Source organism: Saccopteryx bilineata, chromosome 4 (assembly GCF_036850765.1).
Source record: "Saccopteryx bilineata isolate mSacBil1 chromosome 4, mSacBil1_pri_phased_curated, whole genome shotgun sequence".
In the NCBI taxonomy this organism is placed as follows: Eukaryota; Metazoa; Chordata; class Mammalia; order Chiroptera; family Emballonuridae; genus Saccopteryx; species Saccopteryx bilineata.
This window is the reverse complement of record NC_089493.1, coordinates 240,239,685-240,256,941: the sequence shown is the minus strand read 5'-3', so window position 1 is coordinate 240,256,941 and position 17,257 is coordinate 240,239,685. Positions and strand designations below refer to the sequence as shown.

The 17,257-nt window shown below is 38.4% G+C and overlaps 1 protein-coding gene across 1 annotated transcript in view; it reads right to left on the bottom strand.

Annotated features, from left to right (window-relative positions):
* The window catches only part of WDR36 (WD repeat domain 36), a 48,244-nt gene extending 32,709 nt beyond the window's left edge, over positions 1 to 15,535 (bottom strand). Inside the window, exons 1-9 of the mRNA XM_066273986.1 lie at positions 15,197 to 15,535; positions 11,148 to 11,175; positions 8,948 to 9,048; positions 7,806 to 7,923; positions 4,913 to 5,045; positions 2,621 to 2,675; positions 950 to 1,082; positions 528 to 703; positions 79 to 199 (exon numbers count right to left, since the gene is read on the bottom strand). Of these exons, the coding sequence (XP_066130083.1) occupies positions 79 to 199; positions 528 to 703; positions 950 to 1,082; positions 2,621 to 2,675; positions 4,913 to 5,045; positions 7,806 to 7,923; positions 8,948 to 9,048; positions 11,148 to 11,175; positions 15,197 to 15,358 (1,027 nt within the window). The 5' untranslated portion in view covers positions 15,359 to 15,535. The remainder of the gene's footprint in view (positions 1 to 78; positions 200 to 527; positions 704 to 949; positions 1,083 to 2,620; positions 2,676 to 4,912; positions 5,046 to 7,805; positions 7,924 to 8,947; positions 9,049 to 11,147; positions 11,176 to 15,196) is intronic.
* Between the last annotated feature and the right edge of the window lie 1,722 nt (positions 15,536 to 17,257).

The window sequence follows — 17,257 nt, the reverse complement described above, 5'->3', positions numbered from 1 at the left end:
ATACTAAACTTAATAAATCGTAAGTATTTTGTTCTCAAAACTTGCTGGAAAAATGAACAGCATGAAACAGAAACTCACTTGCGCTAAGAATTTGTTGTCCATTTTGTCCATAATATCTAATTTTGGTAAGAGGAGCACTATGTCCCATTCTGAATCTCAAAAGCCGACCTTCACCCGTGGGACCATCAAATATCCATATCTGCCAAGAAATAAGAGGGTAAGGTTCTTCCACAATGTGTTATGTGACTGCAAGCAGTCAAATCATATTCAATATAAGTCAACTGGCACTGCAGAGTGCTTACCAGGCCGCTGACCCTGGAGTGGGAGTTGGGGGAGAGATAAATCATAATTCTTTCTCACTTCATTGCAATTAGTATAACCTACTGTGGTTTTTGTTTCATTTATACCAGTATCTTATTCCACATCCCTTTCACCTTCCAGGTTCCAGGTTGATACATAAAGTAGATGTGTAATAACACCAGGAGTAGGACAGATAAGCAACAAAGATGACACAATAATCACAATACCCTGAGAGCATTGTCAGCGCCATTTGTGACAAGAAGTGGCTCTCTATGGAGAAATGTCAGCCCAGCAATTGCGGTAGAATGTGCACTTCTCATTTGATTGATAAGTTTTTTGTCTTCAAGATCCCAGAGTCCAATATGGCCACAGGGGCTTCCAGCTGCCATTACTGGATGACCGTCTGTTAGTTAAATAAAATACATTAACAAAAACATGTACAATAAAACAACTAATCAATTCTTCATTCCATTCTTTTAATCCATAAAATATAAAGTTAGAAAAGAATCTACCAACACTCCTTAGACTCTTTATATGCTACTATTTTATTCATTTCTATTAAATTACAAAAAAAATCTATTAACAAAATTTCTAAGGGCTTCAAAGTAATGGACTTTAAATGTTCTTAAGTTTTATCAATAATAGTTACCTGTGCGAAATGAAATAGAAGTAATAGGCCCCCAGTCTTGACGAAACTTCATTAACGTTTCATCAAACTTAATGTTGTGCACGATAACCTGACCCGACACAAGACCAACAGCAACAACATCCACAGCTGGTGCCTGAAAATTAAATTACTACATTTTAAAAATATTTTCAAAGTTTTAATAACCCTGATTATATATATCATTAGTTATGAGTTATTAAATAGTTATTTAGCACAGAAATATTTAAGAATAATATATTTCCAAGTCACTTCCCACCATCAAACCTGGTAATCACCACCAGCCTCCCCTCTCTCAAAACATAGCTATCTTGGTAAGAATCTATCCATAACAGAAAAGGAAACTCATGTGCAAAATCACTATAGATCACTGACTAGATGGAAACAGAAAAAAAAGAGACAATTCTTAGAAAACACAAAGGCTCGCCGTATGCATGCCATCATAAAAGGCCAACTGCCAAGGAAGTGAAGAGCTGTTTACTCAAGGAAAACAGGAAAAACCTGTAATATGGTAAAAGGCAAAAAAGTTATACTAATAGTCAGTTCCAGCTCTAAGAGCCTATGATTATAATCTGCATTTTATACACGATCTTACATACAAGCTCTATAATACGTTCCTCAATTTTAGCACAAAAGATTAATGCCCAACACCATTATATGTAAAATGGAATCAGGCTAAATGTTTTATTAATTTGCCATCATATGACTATAAGGCATAAGACCCGGTGTAGAAGTTGTAGATACTAAAACAAGTATATCCCTTGCCCGCAAGGGATCTAATCATCTGATACTTTGGAGGCCTTCTGGGTAGGCAAAAACAGCATGGCTGATAGTAATGAGAAAGAAGGAAGAAATACATATAAATTGAACAGGTATAAACAATGGATATTTAGAAAGACAAGAGTACGCTGGCTGCATATTGTGTTCAATATACATATATGTGTAAGCCCGGAGCCAAGGCTCCAGTGGAGCATAGTTGGCCCAGAGGCTGAGGATGGTTCCAAGATCTCTGCCTCAGGTGCTAGAATGGCTCTGGTTGCAATGGAACAATGTCCCAGATGGGCAGAGCATTGCCTCTAGTGGGCTTGCTGGGTGGATCCCAGTGGGCACATGTGGGAGTCTGTCTCTCCGCCTCCCTGCTTCTCACTTCAGAAAAATACACACACACACACACACAAAGATTCTCTGCAGAAATACTTTCATTCATTCAGAGGTGTTCAGTACGCATAGAAAAAGATCAGTTAACTTCTAGAAGAGCCCAGAAATATAATGAAATACTAGGATCTGGGCCCCAATTATTCCAAGCCACAAACCTCAACATCCTGACAAATGTCTGTACTACTGACAATCTTCCTTGTTTCACTGAACATCCCACTCTGTACATGACTAAATGCTTGCAAAATGATTGGAAAAAATGGTACCACAGTAACCATAGGTTAAAAGCCTAATTTCAGCAAAACAGTTTCCACAGAATTTATAGACAAAGGTTATATTATTTGTTTTCAATTATATTTCCAAACAAAAAGTCTTAGCATAATACTTAGAAAGATAAACTAGTCTATATATTATTTTAACTTTAGGTCTAAAAATATGACCCCCCAAACTGAAAGATACTACTACTAACTTGGTTTCTTTTTGACTTAAAAAAATACTAACCTGCTGAAGAGCCGTCACTCCAACTTTCCATCCTGGAAATGTATATAGAAGTTTACTACAAGAAGAAAAACAGTTGATAGCTATTTTTCTGGAGGAAAACAATTACACATTTATTAAGTTCTTACTCTGTCCCACACTATTCTAAGTACACATATTAACTTATTTAATACTCAAAACAATACCATGAGGTAGACTTATACCATTTTCCAGATAAAGAAACTAAGAAACTAAAATATGTGACATAATTAAGCTAAGATCACATGGCTATTAATTGATAGAGCCCAGAGAGACCAAATCCAGATCCCAAGCTGCTAATAGCTATGATACTATTCCAATTCTTTTAAGAAATCAAATGGAGAAAAATAAATAAATGAGTAAAAACTATTTCATACTCTAGACCAGTGTTTTTCAACCACCACTCTAAGGACCAGTTCTCCAGAAATTTTGTGCCAATCTGACAAAGATTTAGCCACCCTGATGTTGTAGGAAGATTACAGATCCAATGATCTTAGTCAAATTCACTTATGCTCAGGGTGAGTTCTGACCTAGCATTCCCTGAAATAATTCTCCTATTTTCATCTGTCTCCAAGCATAAAAAGATTGAAAACCACTGTTATAGAGGACAATACAAAACATTCTTAGAATATAGGCAGATCTTATTTTTCACTGCGATACGTTTCTAGAAACATCACAAAGGGATTATAACTATAACATTACTCATGTTATCTAATTTATATGACAATAGTGATGTTGCTCTAAATTTCAGAATCAAGCCATGAATAAGTAAGTCCAAGGAGCAAAGTGAAATACCAAAGTTGTTATAATGATAACCAATAAGGACTAAATCATATATTATAAATTCTAATAGTGGGCACAGATTAGTTAACTCAGCGATTACCCCCAAAATACCTATTGTACAATAAAAAATGTAAACATCACATCAAGAGCCTAGAGATAGCTGCAGGTACAGAGACAGTATCTCAGCTATTGGCCCTCACTGTGGCTCAGTGGACAGAGCATCGGCCCAGTGTGTGGACATCCCAGGTTCGATCCCCAGTCAGGGCTCACAGGAGAAGCGACCATTTGCTTCTCTCCCCCTTCTCTCCCACTACCCCTCCTGCAGCCAGGGCTCAGTTGGTTCAAGCATGGCATCGGGTGCTGAGGATACCTCAGTTGGTCTGTAGAAGTCAGCCTCAGGTGCTAAAAACAGCTCAGTACTTGAGCACAGGCCCCAGATGGAGTTGCCAGGTGGATCCTGGTAGGGGCACATGTGGGAGCCTGTCTTACTATCTTCTCTCCTCTGATGTGTAAAAAAATTAAAAAAATAAAATAAAAAAAAAAAAAAAAAAAAAATCTCAGTCATCCCTGAGCCTTCCATAGTCAATGATATTGTTAAACTGAATAGAAACACTGATTTGAAACTAAAAACTAGGATAACTACGAAATCTTTGATAATCTCATTTTCTCTTTCAAATTTATAAGGGCTTTGGAAAGGACAATTTGGATGGTTATATATTTTTGTTTGCCTTTTTAATGATATATAAAGAAGCCTGCACTGCCTCTTTTTTCCTCAGATAAAAGTTCAAATAACAAGTAGAAGTATATGAAATTATTTACCTAGCCCTCCTGCTGTATCAATAATATTACAGTAGATGTCTATCATGTTTCTGAATGATGATAAAAGTACTTTTACCCTGGAAATAATTTTTAAATGCTACTACTAAATTAATACTGATTTGCTTTGCCTTCCATTACTTTCTTAGTTTATCAAAAACATAAGTTTTTGCCCAGTGACAACCTTATTATTAATTATTTTCTGAATTTATGTTACTTTATTAGAGCCTTCTCTACAGCCACATTTTTTTTACAGTGACTAGGACCATTAGTATATACATTCCAGAATATATGAAGCTGCCTACCATGTGCCACATGACTGTGTGCCAGCTTTCACACGTGATGCCATGGAAACAATTTCAAAAATATATGTATATTTATCGAAAACTCTCAAAGTAAATATATGAAGGCAGGGAGAATTGAGAGACTTACATATACCTCAGGGAGCAGTAGATAAAGTAGGAGCCACCCATATTATGTTCTAAATAAAGTGCTTACTTGCCTGGCCTGTGGTGGTGCAGCGGATAAAGCATTGACTTGGAATGCTGAGGTCACTGGTTTGAAACCCTGAGTTTGCCTGGTTAAGGCACAAATGGGAGTTGATGCTTCCTGCTCCTCCCCCCTTTACTCTCTCTCTCTAAAATGAATAAATAGTCTTAAAAAAAATAAAGCGCTTACTTGGATTTCACATTCCACAACTGTAGGCTTCCTTGTTCACTGCCAAGAAGTATTTTATTCAAGTAGGTACTTGGATGCAAAATTGCAGAAATTTTGAATACTGATTTATCAAAAGTCAACTGCAGGTATTCTTCTACAAAAGTAAAAGTTATAAATAATATAATTGTATTTTATAAACTAGTTCAAAATATTTTTCACATACCCATATATCGAACACTTAAAAACAAGTCTAACACATCAAAGATTTATATACTAATATAAATCAAAGACTTGTATACTAACCTATAAACATTAAGAAATGAAACAAATGTGATGGGAACAACTTGCAAATGACATTGAGACTGTCAAAACTTTTCTAAACGCTCTAAATCAATACTATTAAAAGTTTCACACACAGCTGAATTGGCTTATAGAAATGAAAAATAAGAACTTAAAAGAACTACTCAGCCATAAGAAATGACGACATCGGATCATTTACAACAACATAGATGGACCTTGATAACATTATACTGAGTAAAATAAGTAAATCAGAAAAAACTAAGAACTATATGATTCCATACATAGGTGGGACATAAAAATAAGACTCAAGAGACTCGGACAAGAGTGTGGTGGTTGGGGGGGGGGGGAGAAGGAGGGGGGGAGGGGAGGGACACAAAGAAAACTAGTTATCAGGTGACGGAAGACAGTTTGACTTTGGGTGATGGGTATGCAACATAATCAAATGTCAAAATAACCTGGAGATGTTTTCTCTGAACATATGTACCCTGATTTATCAATGTCACTCCATTAAAATTAATAATAATAAAAATAATGAAAAAAATAAAAAACAAAAAAGAACTTAAAGAGAGTGACATTAGGAATCAGCCTTAATATTTTTATAATCAAGAGGCAGAGTGAATGTTCCACATGCAATGTCTGCTCTGAGCTCTTCCGGGAAGTAAAGGGCAGAATACCTGGAGAGCTTGCGGCGTCTCTCAAAGATGTAAAAAGAGGCAAATCTCAGTAAAACTAGGAACATACTTCTCATACATTTCCACTGAAGAACCTTGAACATATACTTCTCACAAAAATTACGGGATATTTCAAAAATGAATATGAAGTGATAAAATATCCCCTAATTTTTGTGAACAGTGTATTTTTAAATCTTACATGATTAAAATTTCTGTGCGTGAATTTTGTTTTCTATTTCACACACTGTATTCATGATGACAACAATTTTTCACCAAATTTTCCAATAAATTTGAGTACCCAAGAAGGTATTCTTCACTTAACCTTTGGTTTCACACACCATCTGGCACACTACTGCACATTCCCAAGGGAATGTGTATCCCAGTTTAAGAAGCACAGAGACAGGCCTTGGCCAGTTGGCTCAGTGGTAGAGCACTGGCCTGGTGTGTGGAAGTCCTGGGTTTGATTCCCGGTCAGGGCACACAGGAGAAGCAGACATCTGTTTCTCCACCCCTCTCCCTCTTGCTTCTTCGCTTCCCTCTCTCTCTCTTCCCCTCCTGCAGTCCTGGCTTGATTAGAGTGATTTGATTTGGCCCCAGGTGATGAGGATGGCTCAATTGCCTCCACCTCAGTTGCTGAGCAATGGAACAACGGCCCAGATGGGCAGAGCATTGCCCCCTAGTGGGCTTGCCGGGTGGATCCTGGTTGGGGTGCATGTGGGAGTCTGTCTCTGTCTCCTCAACTCTAACTGAATTTAAAAAAATGCAGCACAGATACTGGTAAAATGTATACAGTTTACTTTAAATACTATTCACAAACCGTTCCCTGAAGATAACAGATCCATATGAAGCTGTAATAGTAACTAAAAGTTGGGCATAAGCATCAATAGAAGGCCAGTTGGACTCTAAGAATCAGATTCTCAAACTATAAAGGGCCTTTTAACATCCACCTGCACAGGGACTGCTTTTGGAATTGTTCCCTCTACTTAAAGACAAAACTAAGAAAAGAGTAAGTAATCTGAATAATATGGAATAACTCCCAGGAAGGTAATCTCTAGGATTTCTACTAAAAGGAAATGTACTGAAACAAACAATGAGTTAATCAAGTGGTAACATAACATAAAAATGTATACAGATTAAAAAACTTAAAAGCTTAAATTCATCAGACCCACAGTCTAAGGAAAGCAGGGAATATTCTGGTCATAACTTCCTGACCTTTGAAGATAACAATAGTCCCATAAACATTGCTCAGTACCACTGTATAATATCACTGTTAAAGGACACTAACTCAGCCTTAAAAATGATAGACATTTTTCTTCAGACTACAGAATCTTCAAGTTTGCTACATATTATAATCTCCTTTACTTAAAGTTGAAAATTAACAGGTATAAAATTAATTGCAATAGAGAATATATTAGTTGAGATAAACTCATTAACATATTAAAATGGTTATAAATAGCTCAACTGGCTGACTAAAATTGTTTATCCATTTTTTATTTAGAACCTTTTTCCCTATACATGTTAAAGATTCCTTCTTGGCCCTGGCTGGTGGCTCAGTGGATAGAGCATTGTCCTGGAATATGGACATCCTGGGTTCGATTCCTGGGCAGGGTACACAGGAAAAGTGACCACCTGCTTCTCTCCCCCACCCCTTTCTCTCCCTCTCCCCCTCCCCCTCCCCCTCCTGCAGCCAGTGGCTCAATTGGTTTGAGTGTCAGTACTAGGCACTAATGATAGCTCATTGGTCCCAGCATCAGCCTCAGGCACTAAAAATAGCTCAGTATTCAAGCACTGGCACCAGACAGATTGCTGGGTGGATCCTGGTCCAGGCACATGTAGGAGCTGCTTATACGTGAAACCTCTGGTAGAGACTTATGCTTACACAGATTTTTAAATTTCAACTATAAACATACTATCCCAAGATATAGCAGCAAACTGGTTCTTACCTTCTGAATATATGTGCCAAATAATAAGAATGCTGTCAGTATCAACAGAGATAATGTGGTCCCCAAAGGGTTGCAAAAGACGGATTTCTGCCTTATGACCCTTAAAGGTATGTACTACCTATAATGTCAAAGTTCAAAAAAATTTCATATTATTCATGTAATATTATTGATATTTACAAAAAAAAATAACACATGCTAATAATCTTGAAGATGTTCATGTTAAGAAATGTGGTCCAATATTTAACCATCCAAGGTCAGTTGGACAAATACCAAGGACTGAGGCATTTTCTCCAGCTTCCCCCAGCCAATTCAACAATAAGGAAGAAAGGGGTAGAAACACAGAAATGAGATTTTGGAAGCTCAGCCTCCCAACTGGGCCCAGGCAGGAGGCACACGCACAGCTGGGTCCCTCCTTCAATCCAACCAGCACAACTCCATGCGTCCTAGAAAAGCGGAACGTTCTAAAAGGCTGACCCCTACGGACTCCATCAAAAGCTTGCTTCTAGATGAGATGAGAAAGGGAGAGATATAGGGCACTTTTTCCCAGCAGCTTTCTGTCTTATGGAAGTGCTGTGTTCCTCAATAACTGTAGCCCCTTCTCCATGGTTTCAGTTCTCACCAGGCTCCAGTATGCTATTGCTTCTCCTTATCTATTAGGCCCACAGGTAGGATGCTGTCCTACCACAGGTAGTGATGATGGAGGACTTTGGGAAAACACGTCAGTCCATTCAACCCTTGACAAGTACAATAAATCTGTCACTTGGCTATCTAGGATCCCTGCTGCCACTTTCCCTTTCATTCTGTACCACTAAAGCCAGGTCATCTCTCAAGTTGGTTATCCCGAACTTGAAAAACTGGTAGATTAAGACCAAGAAAAAAGAAAAAAAGATTCTTCCTTAGCAATGAAGAAAACAAGAGACTTGAGCTTTCTCTATTTAGGGAACAAGCACTTGGTTCTTAGAAAAGGAGTCACTGGCTGAGTTGTTGTAATAAAATAAATCCAATTCCCCTAACTTGCAAATGTGAATAAAGTCCCAGAGTGTCTCAGAAGAATAATGCAACATTAAAGTTCCATCCACTATTATGACAATTAGCTACTAATTGCAAAGCCAAACAAACAAAAATCATTCAATGATACAAACCTCTTTATTACGGGCAAATGCAGAGAAAATGTTACCGTAAGCAGCAAAGACTAGCCTCCCATCAGCGGCCATACAGCAGATATCCTGTGGAACAGAATTGCCTAGGAAAAAAATAAAATAAAATAAAAAAGAATTGTTAAGATCTTGAAACAGATAAAAACTTCAAGTACACGTATAACATTTTTAATGATTACAATTTAAAAATATGTACATATATGTGTGTATATATATGTATGTGTGTATATATATGTATATAAGAAAGTTGAGAGAGCATAACATTTTTACTTTAATCATCATAATTCTAAAGAAGTGAAATGACGCTTTCTGAGGTTATTTGGAAAAAATCCTCACTTAATACATAAAACTCTAGCAGGTGGTCATCCAGCCTGCATGTGAACGCTTTCAGGAACATCAAGTCCACTAGTAACTCCAGAAAAATTTTAAAATTAAATCAAAACTTAGAACACCGTCTAACTCTACTTTGGAGTATCCTCAGAAATATTCCATACATATTCTGAAAACTATGGCTTCCACTCAGTATTCTATCACCTCTAGCCATTTCTCTTACGATGTATTTTCTTGAGTCTTCTCTCACTATCAGGGTCACACCGGCTGTTTTTTATTATTATTATTTCCTGTTTTGGAGGCAGGAGGATAGAAGATAGAGAATTAAGCATTTTTATGCTGCACATTACACTTTGGGATGTTATTTCCAAAATACTATTTTTATAGGTTTATTATTCACTTCTGTATTCAACTTAGGTTATATCTTCTTTTGCCTTCTATAATCTTTTTCAAAAAAATGTAAGTTTATCAGATATACTCACTGGATTCCTTACAGTTCTCCTGTTTCTCATACAAAGACTTTATTTGATGGTATAACTAGAATTTCTCAGCTCTAGCAAGCCCTTCATTCTATTAAACAGTTTTCAAAAAAATAGATACACCTTCCATTGGAAAAATATCAAAATGTGGGGAAAGGGAAAACTTTCTTACAGTCATAGTAAGAATGAAGTCAGAAAATCACTATTTGGTAATCATAATACTAATAACTGATTCAGTCAAGAATCATCACTAAATTATAAAAACAGTGGATGACACTTTGAAGGGTAATAGGATATTTACATAATCTCATTGTATCTTACTACAATATACGTATTAATTACAAAGGGTAAAACTAAAATGGAGCTTCCTGATAAAGGTCACCCTAACCAAATGATCAAAGTAATCACTGCCAGGAAAAGGGCTAGCCAATAGTATGTGCCTTCTGATAGGATTCACTGAGAATTAGCATCATTTCATTGTTATTCTTGCCATAGTGCATAATCTGAATTTAATCATGACTCCGCGCGCGCGCGCACACACTCACACTATATACAGTATACTTTTTTTTTTAGTTAGAGGAGGGGAGGCAGAGACAGATAACTGCAATATTTTAAAAAATCAAATTAAAGAACATTCTAAAAAAAAGAACTAGCCTATATAATCTTCAAAAATGCCAATGTTGTAAAACACAAAGAAAGTCTCACAAAATATTCCACATTAATGAAGACTAAGATATGATAACAAAATGTAACATATGAATGATCCTGGCTTTTTTTTTTTAATTGAGAGCAGGGGAGGCAGAGAGACAAATTCCCACATGCACTCTGACCAGGATCCATCCTGCAAGCCCCCTATGGGGTGATGCTCTGCCCATGTGATGCGTTGCTCTGTTGCTCGGCAACCAAGCTATATATTTTTTTAGCGCCTGAGGCAGAGGCCACAGAGCCATCCTCAGTGCCCTGGGTTAACTCAGTTGAATCAATACAGCCATGGCTGCCAGAGCAGGGTAGGGAGTGAGGGAGAGAGAGTGAGAGAGTAAGAGAGAGAGAGAGAGAAAGACAGAGAAGGAGAGAGGAAGGGGGGGGGAAGACAGAGAGTGAGAGAAAGAGAGAGAGAGAGAAGGGGGAAGGGTGGAGAAACAGATGGTCACTTCTCCTGTGTACCCTGACTGGGAATCAAACCCAGACACATCCACACGCCGGGCTGACAATCTACCTCTGAGCCAACCGGCCAGGGCCCTGACTTTATTTTTTTCCTATGTAAGTTTATGAGCAATACACACTCAGTCCCTGTATGTTCTGTAGGTCCTAAATTTATGTCAAAATTTTAAAAATATACAAAACATGTATGAATTCAGTATACAGTCTATACTTACTTATTGCAACCAGCCTAAGTTTCTGAACCTGTTTAAAAAAAGAAAAAAAATTATATAAACTTTTATTAACAAAAACAATTATAAATAATCTGACACTATAAAGATCAAGATATAACCTCATATATAAATTTACGAAGCTGTTCTTCCATTTTTTTTTTTTTTAAGATTTCTTTATTGATTTTAGGGAGGAGAGAGTAAGAGAGAAAGAGAAAGGTGAGGGCGGGGGGAGAAGAAATGAGAAGCACCAAATCATAGAACAGGGAGTACTCAGGTCACAACACAGTTGTGTTCCTACCACAACGACAGAACCCGAATTTTGATGTAAGTCAAAACACACCCTAGCCTAAGTCACTTACCTATCCTAGCACAGTTGTAAAATCATCATCTAACATGGGTAGTCAACCTTTTTATACCTACCGCCCACTTTTGTATCTCTGTTAGTAGTAAAATTTTCTAACTGCCCACCGGTTCCACAGTAATGGTGATTTATAAAGTAGGGAAGTAACTTTACTTTATAAAATTTATAAAGCAGAGTTACAGCAAGTTAAAGTACAGTGTGTCCGTAAAGTCAGGGTGCACTTTTGACCAGTCACAGGAAAACAACAAAAGATGATAGAAATGTGAAATCTGCACCAAATAAAAGGAAAACTTTCCCAGTTTCATACTTATTCAGTGCAGTTCGATGTGGGCTCACACACAGATTTTTTAGGGCTCCTTAGGTAACTATCCCGTATAGCCTCTACAGACTCGTCACTGACCGATGGCCTACCAGAACGGGGTTTCCTTCAACTGCTTATTCCACTGAGTAATGTTATTCCTATGTGGTGGCGCTTCATTATAAATGCACCAATATTCACGTTGCACTTTGGTCATGGATTCAAATTTAGCGAGCCACAGAACACATTGAACTTTCCTCTGTACCATCCACATTTCGACTGGCATGGCTGTGGGCTGCTCCGCTGTATACGCAGTGTTACATAGTCATCTGTGCATGCGCACATGCTGCCACATCATCCTGCAAAAACTGGGAGGGTTTTCCTTTTATTTGGTGCAGATTTCACATTTCTATCGTCTTTTGTTGCTTTCCTGTGACCGGTCAAAAGTGCACCATGACTTTACGGATACACTGTATATAGTAATAATTACTTACCAAGTATTTTATGTTGGATTTTCGCTAAGTTTGGCAGAATAAATCCTTATAAAACAACTTACTATAGTTAAATCTATCTTTTTATTTATACTTTGGTTGCTCCGCTACCGCCCACCATGAAAGCTGGAACGCCCACTAGTGGGTGGTAGGGACCAGGTTGGCTACCACTGCTCTAGAACATAAAAACACAAGTAAGCCACAGAAAAAGGACATAAATATACTGTACTGTATGTACACTGTACTGCGTATTCTTCTGACGCATGCAGCCAAACTACTATAGTTCATCCACGAAGTTTGTAAGTATGACGCTAATGGCGTAAGCTGAAACACTCATGTCTCAATTTTTTTAAGTTTTTGTGGAAGTGAGTGTTGTAAACTCGAAACATCATGTCAAGACTGTAGTAACCTGAGGACCCCAGTAGTTGCTTCTCTTATGTACCTTGCCTGGGCAAGCCCAGGGTTTCAAAGCACGACTCTGCATTCCAGGTTGATGCTTTATCACTGTGCCACCACAGGTCAGGCTATGCTGTTCTTCCTAAAAAAGGTAATTACCGATCCTGATTTTCATTATTAGGAAAGATTATAGTTTCAACTATTTCATCAGGAGTGGTGAAGGAAAGAGTAGGTGAACGTTTCCTATAATGGGCCATATAGTAAGTATTTTAGGGCTTTGTAGGCTGTGCGGTCTTCGTGGCAACTACTCACTCAACTGCTAATGTACCCAGAGAGCAGCCATATATGAAACACAAACAAATGTGTGCGGCTGTATTCCAATGAACTTAATCTATGACTACAGAAATTTGATTTTTATGTAATTTATATATGCCTTGAAATATTCTTTTGACTTTTTCCCAAACGATTAAAAAATATCTAAATTGCCCATTTCAAAAGCACAGAAGTCAGAGGAGTAAATATAAGTGGAAATTCAAACCCCCGAGATTGAAAGGTACGTGCTAAGTCTGAAAGGGCCCATAGAGATGAAGTAAATACTCTGTTTCTCAATGAAAGGAGACTCCTGTCTCCATCCTATGCCAAAATCTGATTATACTGAATCCTACTACTGTATACATTTTACCTGGAGGCTGTTACATTAGAATAAACACAAATATACAAGGAAAAAATTTAAATGTCATACAAAACAAATGGTGGGCAGGACTGGTCTGCAGGCTATAGTTTGCTTACCCCTATCTATCAATATTTAATGATCCAGCTGTGAAACTTTGAAAAAGTTATTCAACCTCCCCGTATTTCAAAGTCCTCACCCACTAAATAAGGATGAATATAGACACCCATTTTATGGGATTATTATGAGGATTCAACGAGTAAAATCTGTGTAAAACAGAATGGAGCCAGTCGTATAGTAACAGCTCAATAAATGTTAGCTACCGCGACCACCTACCTCCACCTTGGGCATAGCCCTCACTTCCCTATTCCACTAACTCACTATGCTACCAACAACCAGGTCTTGCTAATAACCCATCTGATTTTCACGATCCTTCAAAGAGTACAACTTTATAGCAGTTTTTAGAAAAAGTGCTTAATTAACACTTGTTATTATCATCTCCCTCATCAAAAAGAGATCTCTGCTTTCACAGAGCATACATTCACTTGAAGACAAAAAAACCAAGTAGACAGCAACAAAGACTATTTCAATGACAGATGACATATGAGATACTAAAGGAGAAAAACGCATCACTAACAAGCTGGAAGGCCTTGGCCAAGTAACTTAATTTTTCTGAGATTTAGTTTCCTAATTTACATAAGGATGCTACAAAATAATCATACATACTTTGTGAAGAAACTGCTGCAAGGCTGAGAGTGGCACCATGCCAGACCCTCAACATTGGTATAAAACAGATGTTCAGGGGAACTTTAGAGAAATTATTTTGCTATCAAATATGGACAGTTCCCTAAGTCATAACTAATCTCACCCTCTCAAGTTCTCTCAATATACGTTAGTGTGAATTTCTAACCTAACTTGTGTCACCAATTGCACAATAAAATGCCTTGAAAAACTTTCTCATTAAGATTTCTGGGGCTACAAGTGTCCATCAGTGGACAAGTGGATTAAAAAGCTGTGGTACATATACACAATGGAATACTACATGGCCGTGAGGAAGAAGGAAATCTTACCTTTCGAGACAACATGGATGGACCTGGAAACTATGATGCTATATGAAATAAGCCAGGCAGAGAGAGAAAAATACCATATGACCTCACTTATTTGAGGAATCCAATGAACAATGTGAACTGAGAAACAGAACAGAGACAGAGGCGGGATGGAAGGGACCACAGGGAAAGCAGTCAGAGGGAAAGTAGAAGAGAAGATGGGATCAGAGAAGGGAAAGAGATTAATGAAATTATACACACATAACACAGCATTAGAGAGAACAGGACAGCACATCCTGGAGGAAAGGGGGGAAGGCAATGGGGGGAAAGGGCATGGGGGCCTAGGTGAACAAGGGGGTGGGGGGGAGATATATTCGGTGGGACACTTGAATCTGTGTAAACACGAATTAAAATCATAAGTAAAAAATATATTTATTTATTTATTTATTTATTTATTTCTGGGGCTAGGGACTTGTCGCAATCACTTTTACATCTCCAAGGGAACTTCTATAAATATTTAGTTAACAAATATACTGCCACAAACCGGAAGGTCCTCTCGTACTTTCCCCTACCCAGAATGCCTCCGAACTCGCCCCAAGCGGACTTCACGGTCTACATCAGCACGTGGAGGTGATGCCACCGCAAAATGGGGCAGGAAGGCGTTAAGGAAGAGCAGGACAGAAAGAATGGCCCTACACAGGTGGCGGGGAGAAGAGCGGGGTCGCCCCACTGCGGAACTGGGGGCCCGGCAAGTTGTCCTGGGCAGCGGGTGAAGGAAGAAGGCACTCACGTCATAGGTGTGGAAGCTCTTGCCCACGCAGGTCGTCACATAGAATCGGCGCTTCAGCGAACTGAACCGCACCACGTGTGGAATGTCGGTGCTGAAAAGCCCCAAGGCCCGGAACCCGGCGAACAGAGCGCTGCCCGTGCGGGCTCCCGCGTCCAGCTCCATCGCTGGGGCGGTCCCGGTGACTCTGGGCCCCAGTCCCGGCAGAAACCGCGCACCTGGTTCTCCGCGCGTCTGGTGGGACCAACCTTGGCCGGGGCTGTAGACTCACAAGCGCTTCCGTTGTCCGCTGCCAATCGCGTCAGCCAGTATGGGTCTCAGTGCAAGTGGAAAAGAGCTCCCTCCGCAGCTTACAGGGGAGACGCCACTTGGTTCCGCGGGTCACAGGCTCCGGCACTTGAGCGAGCCTCCGGCTATCTGATGGTCGGGAGACGTTGTCACTGTCCGGCGGGACCTGAGGGAAGCAGAGCGACAAGCGCAGCGCTGAAGTCCCGAGGGAGGAATGGGAGATTATAAAGTCTTACCCCAAAAGGGGGTCAGGTTAAACATGTGAATAACGCTGACTAGCAATTTCATGATATTAATAAAGTATTATATTTGATAGTAGTTTATTACCATGATTTTAAAGGTCCTTATCGTTTGGAGATACATATCGACATATTTATGGATGAAAGGATATATCCGCATTTCCTTTCAAATAATTAGGGATAAAAGGCACAGTTTAGAATACTTATAATTGTTGAACCTATAGAATGGGTATGTGAGAGTTCACGGTACTAGCCTGATGCTTCCAATAAAATTGAAATTTTTCATAAAGTATTTTTGTTTTTTGTTTACAGTGGAAAATATTAGAATGTTAACGGATTATTATTTTTTTACCTCAATTACAGAAAATATTTACAAATAATGTTAATTACCAGATAAACATTTTTAAGAATTTTCTAAATTGTACCCGTATGTTGTTTTAATAATTATAAGCAAAGACTGCATCTATTGGCAGTTTAGGGAGAATATTGAAAAGTTTCTGGACCAGAACTTTACAATTCACAAAGCCTTTGACACTATGCTCTTAATATAGTCCTCAAATTAAGGCTGTGAAGTGTTTAAGACAAAAATCATATTGCTGTTTTACAAATGAAGAAATTGGTTCATTGGGGTTAAGTGATTTGTCCAAAGTTCCAAGATTATTTAGTGCCCAAAACCAGATTAACACAAGGGTTTGTTTTGTTGTGTTTTTTTTTTAGAGAGAGAAGAGAGGAGAAAGGAGAAAGGAGAGAGAGAGAGAGAGAGAGAGAGAGAGAAATGGGGAGGAGAGGGAGGAGCAGGAAGCGTCAACTCTTAGTAATGGCTTCATGACCAGGCAAAACCCCCAGGTTTTAAACTCCAACTTCTGTATTCCAAGTGGAGACTTTATCCACTGCACCACCATAGGTCAGGTAGCACAAGATTTGAAGAAGGAGAAGGAGAGAGAACTGAAGGAGAGCTGGAGGATAGGAGAAATATGCATTCAGCAATATATTTTCAAGCCCTAACCTTGGGCCAAATGATGGGTGCAGATTCACATTAGATGAGGAATATGAAGTTCCTGGAGATTACTTAACTTGCTTCTTATTTAAAGGTAATGTAAGGATTTGAATGTAGGCCTGCCAGACACTCAGATTTATGTTTTTTTACCTACATCTGGGCAGTGAGACAAAAGTTTAAAAATGATAACTGTCATGGAAAAATCTACTGGCAGGAGATAAACATTGTTAGCTGTTATGCTGTGCTCCTTTAACAGGGAGGATGTTATGAGCTGATTGTGAATTTTCCAGTTTTAACAATTGGCCAGAGCTCATTTTTTTCTACCAGTTGCCTAACTGAGTTACAGTTGCCAGCAAATTTTGTAAATGTGTGGTGGGTGAAAAAGAACTAGCAATACTCTTTTATTTAGCGATGTCCCCAAGAATTCTAGTACCAAATTAAATTTAAATAAAAAGTTAATGTAGTTGATTATTTACAAATGATCACTTTTAATTTAAGTCAATGCATTGGGGCATCACTATATTCAGGTAAATTAAATAT